At 43.3% G+C, this 14565-nt stretch overlaps 1 protein-coding gene across 1 annotated transcript; it reads right to left on the minus strand.

Moving 5' to 3' along the window:
• Positions 1-135: 135 nt before the first annotated feature.
• LOC143766957 (uncharacterized) lies at positions 136-14453 on the minus strand. The gene is made up of 2 exons (XM_077254976.1): positions 14371-14453; positions 136-1558 (listed from the first exon to the last, which is right to left on the minus strand). The coding sequence occupies exon 2, from the start codon at positions 1515-1517 to the stop codon at positions 201-203; it is 1317 nt and encodes a 438-aa protein (XP_077111091.1). The 5' UTR covers positions 1518-1558; positions 14371-14453; the 3' UTR covers positions 136-200.
• Positions 14454-14565: the final 112 nt, after the last annotated feature.

A 14565-nucleotide genomic window follows, 5' to 3' on the forward strand; every position in this document is an offset into this window, starting at 1 on the left:
TAGTTTTACATTTGGAATTAATAAAGTTTAGTTTTATCCTTTTGTCAGCAAACACGAGGAATGACAAGAGGCAACCCATTTAAGAAGACCCAATTTTGGTTAAAACTATTCCAACATTATGAACTTAAAAAAGGCTTCTCCCCTATGTGACGTCTCTGATGTTTATTAACAGTTGATTTCCAAGTAAAATATTTCCCACATTAAGAAAATGAATAAGGCTTCTCCTCTGTGTGAGTTCTATGGTGATTAACCAAATCTATTTTCCATTTAAAACATTTTCCACATTCTGAACATGAAAAAGGCTTCTCCTCTGTGTGACTGCTCTGATGTCTAACAAGAAGCGCTTTCCGGTTAAAACAATTCCCACATTCTGAACAGGAAAAAGGCTTCTTCCCTGTGTGAGTACTTTGGTGACTAACAAGATTCCTTTTCTGGTTAAAACATTTCCCACATTCTGAACACGAAAAAGGTTTCTCCCTTGTATGAGTTCTATGGTGATTAACCAACTCTGATTTATGGTTAAAACATTTCTCACATTCTGAACATGAAAAAGGCTTCTCCCCTGTGTGAGTTCTCTGATGGCGATCAAGATCTATTTTCCATTTAAAACATTTCCTACATTCTGAACACGAAAAAGGATTCTCCCCTGTGTGAGTTCTCTGGTGACTAACAAGATGCCATTTCTGGGTAAAACATTTCCCACATTCTGAACATGAAAAAGGCTTCTCCCCCGTGTGAGTTCTATAGTGATTAACCAAATCTGGTTTCCATTTAAAACATTTCCCACATTCTGAACACGAAAAAGGATTCTCCCCTGTGTGAGTTCTCTGGTGACTAACAAGATGCCATTTCTGGGTAAAACATTTCCCACATTCTGAACATGAAAAAGGTTTCTCCCCTGTGTGGGTTCTCTGGTGCTTAACCAAATCTGGTTTCCATTTAAAACATTTCCCACATTCTGAACACGAAAAAGGATTCTCCCCTGTGTGAGTTCTCTGGTGACTAACAAGATGCCATTTCTGGGTAAAACATTTCCCACATTCTGAACATGAAAAAGGCTTCTCTCCTGTGTGGGTTTTTTGGTGTTCATCAAGATTCCCTTTTTTGGTAAAACATTTCCCACATTCTGAACATGAAAAAGGCTTCTCCCCTGTGTGAGTTCTATAGTGATTAACCAAATCTGATTTCCAGTTAAAACATTTCCCACATTCTGAACAGGAAAAAGGCATCTCTCCTGTGTGAGTTCTATGGTGAGTAACAAAATGTGATTTCTTGTTAAAACATTTCCCACATTCTGAACATGAAAATGACTTCTTTGCTTTAGGAGCAGTTTGTTTTTTAATGCCTCCTTTGTGACTTTGATTTTCCTTAGTAGTCAGTAATGAATCAGAAGACGGGACCTGTTTCATAGGATCAGATGACAGATCTTTGCTGTGAATGGATGATGATATATCTGGAGTAACAGCAATCACTTCAGTTGTATCTTGTAGGATCTCAAGATCATCAGATTTAAACATTGAAGATGTCAGCTGTCCCTCTGATCTCCTGGTACAGTCATCTGCTAAGATAAAAACAATTATTATTTTTAATAAAATATCATTGAGTCTTGTATTTTTGAACATTTCTACTTCTGTCCATAAAAATGGCAAGCTATGTAAAAAACTTTAATTACACTATGTAATATTTTTTTTTCCTGGGTAGAAAGTGTGTTTTCCTAACCCGTTATGCCGAATACAAATAGAAAATAGTTGTTGTTCTACCAAAACCTTGCTTCTGTGATAAGGACAATGAAATTTTGAAATGTGTCTGTTTTTGGTAAAAATCTCGATTCGTATTCAATACTGAGTAGTCTTCTAGAATATTCTTGAACTGCTAGAATTGTGCAGAATTTTCCAAATTATCTAGAAGTTTCTAGAAGCTTTTAGAACTTTTCAAGAACATTCAATAGTATGGACTGTTCAATAGTAGTCATACAAGTATAAAAGCACAGGTGACTCAAACCAACATTTCGGTTTATGTTATTGCTGAGTAAGAGAATAATGAATCGTAGTTAAAGAGCAATTATTTGTTTTAGATGACATCATGAGGTTGTTTCCGCCCAGCAGATGCATTTTGCTACGTGTGTGGACAATTTATAAAGACAAGAGCGAGAAAGTATTCCATGAAAGCATGTCGTAAGATGTGTGAGGCCTACAAGGCATATTTCGGCACGCCTGTCGGGGATCAAGACAAGTCTTGGGCACCTCATTTCACATGTGAATATTGCAAGAAAACTCTTGAAGGCAAGGTGAACAATTGTTGATCATTTAGATGGCAGTGCTTTATTTTGTAGAATTTCAATGATTTAGATCTAGTACAGTTTAAAGAGTTGCAATTGACAAAATTTTCACATATGTCTATGCACTATAGTAAAATATATATTACATAATGTGTAAAATTTCATGCTTTTAAATTTATATAATTAATTATATCTGCTATGTTACAGGTTGGTACAGGGGAGAAAAGAGAGCCATGAAGTTTTGCTATACCGTGAATTTCGCGGCAACGGACCGACCACTCAAGCAACTGCTACTTCTGCATAGTGGATCTTGCCAAACGTCGCACAGGCAAGAATGTGCCTCAAATCATTTATCTAGACATTCCTTCTTCCATTGCCCCAGTACCACACTGCCCTGAGATGCCTGTTCCAACTCCCCCTATCTTCAGGAAAAAGCAGCAAGTCGGACAGCGAGGAAGATATTGGAGAGCAAGATTACATTTTCACAGATGCAGTTGAGGAGAGAAGGCCATACTTTCCTAAACAGAAAGACGTTAATGATCTAATCAGAGACCTTCGTCTTACCAAGTCCAATGCTGAGCTTCTGACATCCAGGCTCAAGCAGTGGAACTTGTTGGATGAAAGCGTACAAGCCACAGATCAGAGAAAGCGTAACCAAACATTTTCCAACTTCTTCAGTTGAGAAGATGGGTTGTGCTTCTGCAACAATGTGGCCGGTCTTTTTGAGTCTATAGGTATCACCTGTAACCCGAGTGAATGGCGACTATTCATTGACAGTTCATCCTGAAGCCTCAAAGCCGTGCTGCTTCACAATGGAAACAACTACCCGTCTCTCTTTATGGCTCACTCTTTCTATCTCAAAGAGAACTACTCCAGTGTCAAAAGGTCGCTGAGTGCCTTTAAGTATGACGACTATGGATGGGAGGTCATCGGAGACTTCAAAATGGTGTCATTCCTGATTGGCCTTCAATGCGGTTTCACAAAATGTACTTTGCCTCTGGGACAGCCATGACACTAAGGCGCACTATCACAGAAAGGACAGGCCACAGCGGACCGAGTTCTCTGTGGGGAAGAGCAACGTGAAGTGGGAGCCACTGATAGAACCTCTGAAGGTGCTGATCGCACCACTGCACATCAAGTTAGGCCTCATCAAGCAATTTATCACGGCTCTTGACAAGGAGTCAGCAGCTTTCAATTACCTCCAAGGTCTCTTTCCAAAGCTGTCTGAGGCAAAGGTCAAGGCTGGTATCTTAGTCGGACTGCAGATCAAGAAGATCATAGAGTGTGAAGAGTTCGCCAAGCTGCTAAACAGGACAGAGTAAACGGCTTGGAACAGTTCATTGCAGTGGTTCATGGCTTCCTGGGTAAACACAAGGCTGAAAACTATGTGCAGTTGGTTCAGACTCTCATAAAGAATTATGCCATAATGGGAAGCAGAATGTCTCTCGAAGTCCATATCCTTGATGCTCATCTTGACAAGCTCAAGGAGAACATGAGAACTCTGAGGAGCAAGGCGAGTGATTTCATCAAGATATATTATTATTATTATTATTATGTATTGTTATAGCGCCATTTATTCCATGGCGCTTTACATGTGAGGAGGGGTATACATAATAAAAACAAGTACAATAATCTTAAACAAAACAATATTGGACTTTGAATGTCGTTACCAAACACAGTGTAACGAAAACATGATGGGGACTTCTTCGAGAAAGCGATTTGCAGTACACTTGCAAATCTAGAACACCTACTCATTTCTGAACCTTTTTGAGAGATTTTTTACTGTCTTTGTCTATTCACCATGCAAGTGTTGTTTTTTTATCAGACCGCATGAACGAAAATATAATAGTTTTCTTTTTTTGTCAAAATAAATACGAAATTTTTCTGGGCTGTGGTCATAAAATCTAAGTTTGTGCTGAATGTAGTCGTTTTTCCATAGTCTTTAAACATCAGCAGTTAAATATTACACTTGGAAGCCAAGAACAAAAATTGTGTTACATGGTGTTATTTACCAAGACAATGACTGTTCACAGTCAAATAGAAAACTTTGTTGGATGAGCCAGTAGTGTGTGGTGTTCAACTTATTGTTCATTTTGCCTCCCAAATATCAAATAAAAAGAAACCAATCAATGTTATGTAGAAAAAAATAATACCAATTCTCATCTCACAAAAAAACAAGTCCCCACTCAGGTCCATCATCTGTCAATGAAAAAACAGAGGTTCCTACACTATTAGTGGCTCAAAGGCTGTTGAAATGGAACAGAGTTTCTATAAACCAAAACAGCAAAATCCTCTCTCACTTCTGAGTCTTGCAGTGTGCTCAAACAACATTTAGGATCCCTGTATTTACCAATATTATATAGTGAGAAGAATCCACTTACCGTAATTTGTGGTGTGTGTCTCCTGGAGCACAATCTGGGCACTATGTGCTGGGTAATAAAATGGCAGATGTGTAATTTTCACTCTCCAACATCCACTACATGTTAATTTCCGGAAAGTGGCTGTGGAGTCAAAATATTCATTCCTCCTACACACGTGGTCTAAATTGTTTGTACCCCTCGTTTAATGGCAAAACAACCCACAATGGTCACAGACATAACTTGAATCTGACAAAAGTAATAATAAATAAATCTATGAAAATGAGCAAATGAAAGTAAGACATTGCTTTTCAACCATGCTTCAACAGAATTAAAAAAAAATAAAAACTCATAAAATAGGCCTGGACAGAAATAATGGGACCCGTAACTTAACATTTTGCTGCACAACCTTTTGAGGCAATCACTTCAATCAAACAATTCCTGTAACTGTCAATGAGACGTCTGCACCTCTCGACAGGTATTTTGGCCCATTCCTCTGGAGAAAATTACTCCAGTTGTCTCGTGTCTGAAGGTTGCCTTTTCCAGACGGCAGGTTTCTGCTCTTTCCAAAGATGTTCAATAGGATTTAGGTCAGGGCTCATAGAAGGCCACTTAAGAATAGTCAAATGTTTTCCTCTTAGCCATTGTTGGGTGCTTTTCGCTGTGTGTTTTGGGTCATTATCCTGTTGCAAGCCCCATGACCTGCGACTGAGACTAAGCTTTCTGACACTGGGCAATTTTCTCTAGAATCACTTGATAGTCTTGAGATATCATTGTACCCTGCACAGATTCTAGACACCCTGTGCCAGATGCAGCAAAGCAGCCCCAGAACAGAACAGAGCCTCCTCCATGTTTCACAGTAGGGACATTGTTCTTTTCTTGATATGCTTAATTTTTCCATTTGTGAACATAGAGCTGATGGGCCTTGCCAAAAAGTTCAATTTTTGTCTCATCTGTCCATAGGACATTCTCCCATAAGCTTTGGGGCATGTCAACATGTAGCTTGGCAAAATCCAGTCTGGCTTTTTTATGATTTTTTTTCAACAATGGTGTCCTCCTTGGTTGTATCCCATGAAGTCCACTTTGGCTCATACAATGACGGATGGTGCGATCTGACAATGATGTTCCTTGAGCTTGAAGTTCACATTTAATCTGTTTAGATATTTTTCTGGGCTCTTTCGTTACCGTTCGTATTATCAGTCTCTTTGATTTGCTATCAATTTTCCTCCTGCGGCCACGTCCAGGGAGGTTGGCTACAGTCCCATGGATATTAAATTTCTGAATAATATGTGCAACTGTAGTCACAGGAACATCAAGCTGCTTGGAGATGTCTTATAACTTTTACCTTTAACATGTTTGTCTATAATTTTCTTTCTAATCTCCTGAACCAACTCTTTCCTTCACTTCCTCTGGTCTATGTTGAGTGTGATACACACCATGTCACCAAACAGCACAGTGAGTATCTGAGAACAAAAACCACTGAAACATACTAATTAAATAGGTCAGATTACATACATTTTCAAAGGACTAGATCAATATTATCAAGGACATTCCAAACTAGATAATTCCTGCACAAGCACATGGATCCAAAAATAATTATTTAATAAAAATAAGAAAGTTTATTGAAAACATTATATTACAACAAAATCACAAAAAAATCATGATAAAAACAACTTAAGACACATAGAGAGCTTCTCTGTGAAGGACACAAAAACAGTGGCACTGAGAAAAAGCAGGCTGGGCAAGCAAACAGAGATCATAAATCTCTACCTCAATAAACTTCAATGCAATAGCAAAAAAGTGCATAGTGCAAATAACGTGCAAACATTATACCAATTATCCGAAAAAGTAGAGGGCTTAATATGGCTTAATGTGTGAGAGTATACATCACTCTAAATAAACCTATTAGCCAAATATCACTACCCTAGGGAAAAAAGCGACACTCAAACAAAGTCCTGTTTACTCTTGTAGCCTGTCAGCATGTGTCCAAGGCAGCTCCGACGCACATTCAGTAGGCTACCTCCCGAAGAAGCCCACGCGAAACGCGCATCGGGGCTGCCCTGGAAACACGCTGACAGGCGACATGGGTAAGCAGGACTTTGTTTGAGTGTTGCTTTTATTCCTAGGGTAGTGATATTTGGCTAATGGGTTTATTTAGAGTGATGTATACTCTCCCACATTAAGCCATATTAAGCCCTCTACTTTTTCGGATAATTGGTATAATGTTTGCACCTTATTTGCACTATACACGTTTTTACTATTGCATTGAAGTTTATTGAGGTTGAGATTTAGGACCTCTGTTTGTCCAGCCTGCTTTTTCTCAGTACCACTGTTTTTGTGTCCTTCACATAGAAGCTCTCCATGTGCCTTGTTATTGGTAAGCTGTTTTTATCATGATCTGTCAATCTACTAAAATGCTTGTGCACGCTCTCATCATCTCCCGCATTGACTATTGCAACATCCTTTTCTGCGGCCTCCCTGCTAACACCCTTGCATCTCTCCAGTCCATTCTTAACTCTGCTGCCCGACTAATCCATCTCTCTCCTCGCTACTCCTCCGCAAATCTCTTCACTGGCTCCCATTCCCTCAGCGTATCCAGTTCAAATTACTAATACTGACCTACAAAGCCATCCACAACCTGTCTCCTCCATATATCTCAGAACTAATCTCCCGATATCTTCCCTCATGTAATCTCCGGTCCTCCCAAGACCTCCTTCTCTCCTCCACACTTATTCGCTCCTCATCCAATCGCCTCCAAGACTTCTCCCGAATATCCCCCATCCTCTGGAATTCTTTGCCCCAACACGTCCGACTATCAACCACATTCGGATCCTTCAGACGGAACCTGAAAACCCACCTCTTCAGGAAAGCCTACAGCCTGCACTGACCCCACTGCCGCCTCATCACTACCGAAGCTTCCGCCTCACCAACACCGGAGCTCCTGCAACCCCCGACCTACTGTCTCCTTCCCCATAATCCTGTAGAATGTAAGCCCGCAAGGGCAGGGTCCTCGCCCCTCTGTATCAGTCTGCCATTGTTAGTTAGTTTACTGTAAGTGATATCTGTAACTTGTATGTAACCCCTTCTCATGTACAGCACCATGGAATCAATGGTGACATATAAATAAATAAAAATAACAATTTTTTTGTGATTTTCGTTTAATATCATATTTTCAATAAACTTTGTTATTTTTAGGAAATAACTCTTTTTGGACAGTGAGTACCTGCAGCCCTATATACAGGCCCGGCGGCGAGTCAGGAGAAGAGACCGGAAGGCGTGCGCACACCGCTGGAGCGGGCCAGGACGGGTAAGTATGTCAGCACGCAGAGTGGAGATGTCTTAAAGGGAACCTGTCAGCAGGATTGTGTACAACAATCTACAGACACTGTCAGGTCGGTGCCGTTATACTGATTACACTGATACCTGGTGATGAAATCTGTCTTGTGGTTGTTGTTTAATCTGTGTTTGTAGTTTTCAGTTGATAAAATGCTCATGCTCTGGGGTGGGGCTTCACGTGGTGCTCTGATTATATATGCATCTGTATTGGCTTATAACAGGTCATAAGGTGTTGAGTTCCCACCCCTGCACAGGGGGAATCTCAAGCCTCCTCCACTGCGGTCTCCCATTCTTCTTCAGCCGCAGTGGAGCCTGCTCAGCGGAGATGTCGGTCCCAGCATCTGGCTCAGGCAGATACTGCGCGCTTGGTTGCTGCTGCCCTTGCAGGCTCAGCCATTGTAGCCAGTACTGGTCAGCGGTGAGCAGACACTTCTGGGACTAAGTCCTACTTTTCTCCTTCTGAGCATGCCCAAAGGAGGACCTTTCATTGGAGGTTGGGGATCACACGCTCAGGTCCTGTAGCAGCTCCCATTGGTCCTCTAGGAAGCTCCTGAAGTTGCTGCAAGTATAAAAGGTTCGCATGGCTGCACAGCCATGCACTAGTATCATTTATGTTTGAGCTTGTCGCCAGTGAATACTCTGCCACTCAGGCTACATGTGCAGTGTGTCCGTCTAGCCGTGGGAATTGTTCAGGCAGGCAGCTAGCGTCAGTGGGGGCAATTAGTCGCTTGGCTTGGCTCTGGTTCCTTCTTGTGTGCGGTTAGCACAGAAGTGTTCCTAGCAAGCACAACCCTAGTTAGGGTATTAGTCCCACTAATATTACATGACTCTGTGAAGCAACAGGGTTCGTCCTTGTACTGACCGAGTGACGGAAGTCGCGTCTAATTTGGCATTGTACCGCCATATCGGGCAGCCATTTCACTAGCAGCAGGTCTCTCTCCTGCACGGTAGACCCTGGGCTGCGAACGCACCAATATCAACTTCACATTTACTCGGTGCGTTCCGCCAGCCGTAACATAAGGTCAATGGCGGCACCTACGCAGTAGTATCTATAAGTAAGAGATAGAGGTTAGTGGACAGGCGCCGCTGGTGTCATTTTGCTGGATGTAATTTTTTTTTGTAAGCCTCCCAATAGTCACAATATTATAGGCATTATCAACAATAATATCAACACTATTATATGCATTATGTAACATGGGGGCAGGTCAGTGAGGGATCAGCGACCTGTCATAGGCCAATAAAGGTGCATATGTAATCAGAGCACCACATAAAGCCCCGCCCCAGAGCACCACATAAAGCCCCTCCCCAGAGCACGAGAATCTCGTTAACTGAAATCTACAAACAAAGATTAAACAACAGTAAACCAGAGTTGCACTCATTTATGGTGGACCATTGGAGCTACTATGAATCCTGACCAGAAGATTAGAGAAAATAATATTGCTCCCCATTTCAGGAGAGATTGTGCAGTAATCTGAATTTCTTAGGATCAAAAACAATGTAATTTATGAGGTGGAGTAAATCCATGAAACCAGGGCTGGAGCCATGCCAACTCATCTCCTGCTCAAAAAAATAAAGGGAGCACTTAGACAACAGAATATAACTGCAAGTAAATCAAACTTCTGTGAAATCAAACTGTCCACTTAGGAACAACACTGATTGACAATCAATTTCACATACTGTTGTGCAAATGGAATATACAACAGATGGAAATTATTGGTAATTATCAAGACCCGCTCAATAAAGGAGTGGTTCTGCAGGTGGGGACCACAGACCACATCTCAGTACCAATGCTTTCTGGCTGAGGTTTTGGTCACTTTTGAATGTTGGTTGTGCTTTCACACTCGTGGTAGCATGAGACGGACTCTATACCCCACACAAGTGGCTCAGGTAGTGCAGCTCATCCCGGGTGGCACATCAATGCGAGCTGTGAAAAGGTTTGCTGTGTCTGTCAGCGTAGTGTCCAGAGTATGGAGGCGCTACCAGGAGACAGGCCAGTATACCAGGAGCCATGGAGGGGACCGTAGGAGGGCAACAACCCAGCAGCAGGACCGCTACCTCAGCCTTTGTGCAAGGAGAAACAGGAGGAGCGCTGCCAGAGCTCTGCAAAATGACCTACAGCAGTCCACAAATGTGCATGTGTCTGAACAAACGGTTAAAAACCGACTCCATGAGGATGGTCTGAGTGCCCGACGTCCAGAGATTGGGGTTGTGCTCACAGCCCAACACCGTGCAGGATGCTTGCCATTTGCCACAGAACACCAGGATTGGCAAATTTGCCACTGGCGCCCTGTGCTCTTCAGAGATGAAAGCAGGTTCACATTGAGCACATGACAGACGTGACAGAGTGTGGAAATGCAGTGGAGAGCGATCTGCTGCCTGCAACATCCTTCAGCATGACTGGTTTGGCAGTGGGTTAGTAATGGTGTGGGGTGGCATTTCTTTGGAGGGCTGCACAGCCCTCCATGTGCTCGCCAGAAGTAGCCTGACTGCCATTAGGTACTGAGATGAGATCCTCAGACCCCTTGTGGAACCATATGCTCGTGCGGTTGGCCCTGGGTTCCTCGTAATGCAGGACAATGCCAGAACTCATGTGGCTGGAGTGTGTCAGCAGTTCCTGCAAGATGAAGGCATTGAAGCTATGGACTGGCCCACCCGTTCCCCAGACCTGAATCCAATTGAGCACATCTGGGACATCATGTCTTGCAACATCCAACAAGGTCACGTTGCACCACAGACTGTCCAGGAGTTGGAGGATGCTTTAGTCTAGGTCTGGGAGGAGATCCCTCAGGTGACCATCCGCTGCCTCATGAGGAGCATGCCCAGGCGTTGTAGGGAGGTCAGGCAGACACATGGAGGCCACACACACACACTACTGAGCATCATTTCCTTGTATTGAAGCATTTCCACTGAAGTTGGATCAGCCTGTAACTTCATTTTCCACTTTGATTTTGAGCATCATTCCAACTCCAGACCTCCGTGGGATATTCATTTTGATTTACATTGATCACTTTTATGTTTTATTGTTCTCAACACATTCCACTATCTACTATATAATTGCCTAAGGGTACTTCCGTCTTTCTGTCACGGTTATTCGTTCGCTGATTGGTCTCGGCAGCTGCCTGTCATAGATGCCGCGACCAATCAGCGACGCGCACAGTCCAGAAAAAAATGGCCGCTCCCTCCCCGCACTCACTGCCCGGCGCCCGCAAACACCGCTCACACAGGGTTAATGCCGGCGGTAACGGACCTCGTTATGCCGCGGGTAACGCACTACGTTACCGCCGCTATTAACCCTGTGTGTCCCCAACTTTGTACTATTGACGCTGCCTATGCGGCATCAATAGTACAAAATGTAATGTTAAAAATAATAAATAATAAAAAAAAAAACCTGCTATACTCACCCTCTGTAGTCCGCTGAGCCGCTCACGCAGCCCGCCATCTTCCGTTGCAGCTTGCGGTGGCAAAGATGGTATGGCAGCAGGACCTGCCATGACGTCACGGTCATGTGACCGCGACGTCATCACAAGTCCTGCACGGCAAGGACCTGACGTGACGTCACTGTCATGTGACCGCTACACGGTCATGTGACTGCTACACGGTCATATGACCGTGACGTCATCACAGGACCTGCGCTCAGACCAACCCTGGGACCGGAAGCTTCCGTGGACTACAAGGGGCCCTCGGAAAGGTGAGTAAATGTTTATTTGTTATTTTTTAACCTGTGACAAATGTGGCAGGGCAATATACTACGTGGCTCTGTGCTCTATACTACTTCGCTGTGCAATATACTACGTGGCTCTGTGCTGTATACTACGTCACTGGGCAATATACTACGTCACTGAGCAATATACTACGTCGCTGGGCAATATACTACGTCCCTGGGCAATATACTACGTCCCTGGGCAATGTACTACGTCCCTGGGCAATGTACTACATCCCTGGGCAATGTACTACATCCCTGGGCAATGTACTACATCCCTGGGCAATATACTACGTGGCTCTGTGCTGTATACTACGTCCCTGGGCAATATACTACGTCCCTGGGCAATATACTACGTCCCTGGGCAATATACTACGTCCCTGGGCAATATACTACGTCACTGGGCAATATACTACGTCCCTGGGCAATATACTACGTCCCTGGGCAATATACTACGTCCCTGGGCAATATACTACGTAACTGGGCAATATACTATAGCGCTGAGCAATATACTACGTGACTGGGCAATATACTACGTAACTGGGCAATATACTACGTCGCTGGGCAATATACTACGTAACTGGGCAATATACTATAGCGCTGAGCAATATACTACATGACTGGGCAATATACTACGTGGCTCTGTGCTGTATACTACGTCACTGGGCAATATACTACGTGGCTCTGTGCTGTATACTACGTCACTAGGCAATATACTACGTGGCTGGGCAATATACTACGTGGCTGGGCAATATACTACAGCGCTGAGCAATATACTACGTCGCTGGCCAATATACTACGTGGCTGGGCAATATACTACGTGACTGGGCAATATACTACGTGACTGGGCAATATACTACGTGGCTGGGCAATATACTACGTGACTGGGCAATGTACTACGTGACTGGGCAATATACTACGTGGCTCGGCAATATACTACGTAACTGGGCAATATACTACGTGGACATGCATATTCTAGAATACCCGATGCGTTAGAATCGGGCCACCATCTAGTGTAATGAATAAAGATTTACAACTGGAATATTTCATTCAGTGATATCTAGGATGTGGGATTATAGTGTTCCCTATTTTTTTTTCAGCAGTGTATATTACAGCCACGCACAGCTCAGAGATATATCATGGCACCGGTGTGATGGGTTTATGTAGATTATCACAGTCCTCCTGGAAGTTAGTCGGTTTTAATACAAATTGAAAAGTCCGGATAAAGGGAAACTCTGTTATTGTCCAGAAATTCACACTTGGCCTCACTGCACATTTAATGTTGTCCATCATAAAAGTGAAGTTTGGCCAGAAAGACTGGACCTGGTCTTGTAGGGACCATATGATCACATTCAGCAGCACAGAAGGGAGAGAAGGGAGATTCATCCGATAAGATCTCAGGGTTCTAGGAAGCCAACAGCATCATTACCCTCCGCTTTCTCTTACAGGACCATCATCATATTTTTCTCCAAGTGATTTTCTATCTTGTCAGCACATTCTACGTACGGCGTCATTTGGCTAAACTAAATCTGAACTAATTATCTTTCCTCCATCTCACATATCTTCCCTACCTGATCTATCTATCAAAATAAATGAAATCACACTTTCCCCTGCCCTGGAAATCCGCTGTGTCGGAGTAACCCTTGACTCTGCCTTGTCGTTCAAACCGTACATCCAAGCTCTCGCCACCTCCTGTCACCTCCAGCTCAAAAATATTTCCAGATTTCGTCCTTTCCTCATCCCTCACTCTACCAAAATGCTTGTGCATGCCCTAATCATCTCCCGCCTCGACTACTGCAACATACTCCTCTGTGGCCTACGTTCTAACACTCTCGCACCTCTCCAGTCCATCCTTAACTCTGCTGCCGACTAATTAATCTCTCTCCTCGCTACTCTCCTGCTTCCCATGTTTGCAGATCCCTTCACTGGCTCCCAATTTCCCAGCATATCCAGTTTCAACTACTAACACTGACCTACAAAGCCGTCCATCTCATCCGAAATAATCTCTCAATATCTTCCCTCACATAATTTCCGGTCCTACCAAGACCTCCTTCTCTCCACCAAGCTTATTCGCTCCTCGCCCACTCACCTCCAAGACTTCTCCCGAATATTCCCCATCCACTGGAATTCTCTGCCCCAACACGTCCGGTTATCCACCACATTTGTATCCATCAAACAGAACCTGAAAATCCACCTCTTCAGGAAAGCTTACAACCTGTAATGACCACACTGCCACCTCAACAACATCGGAGATACTGCAACCCCTGACCTATTGTCTCCTTCCCCATAATCCTGTAGAATGTAAGCCCGCAAGGGCAGGGTCCTCGCCCCTCTGTATCAGTTACTGTAAATGATATTTGTATTTTGATGTAACCCATTCTCATGTACAGCACCATGGAACTAATGGTGCTATATAAATAAATAATAATAATAATTTGGCTTTGTAGTTCACAGATCTGGGCAGGTAACAGCGTCTCCTAAACCCAGGGGGTAGGTGGATCTACCAGGTTGTAAGTTCTATAGAAAAGGGCTTTCAATGCCCAAAGTCATTTGAACAGTTTTGGGAGGAGGAGAATGTTGTGGTCTAGAGGTAAAATGGCGATCATGGTAATACGGCCGGACTACACCACCGATAAAGCAGCCACAGCCGGTGATGAGAAGAATCTGTGACTTCTCTGCATTTAGTGGTCACTACTCACCTGGGTAGTCATATGTGGGATTCTCCTCTTTACACCACTCATCCCCCCTCACATATGTCTCTGTAGTATTAATATGGGTCAGATCTTCACCCTGAAACAAATATTATAAAAGTCACCGACAGATGGAGAAGTCCCATCTATGATCAGCTCTAATCCTGCCATCTCCACCGTTCTCATTACACAAGTATAAACATA

Source organism: Ranitomeya variabilis, chromosome 4 (assembly GCF_051348905.1).
Source record: "Ranitomeya variabilis isolate aRanVar5 chromosome 4, aRanVar5.hap1, whole genome shotgun sequence".
In the NCBI taxonomy this organism is placed as follows: Eukaryota; Metazoa; Chordata; class Amphibia; order Anura; family Dendrobatidae; genus Ranitomeya; species Ranitomeya variabilis.

Coding starts and splice junctions, on each gene's coding strand:
- LOC143766957 (XM_077254976.1), bottom strand. CDS start 1,517: ATGTTTAAATCTGATGATCTTGAGATCCTACAAGATACAACTGAAGTG.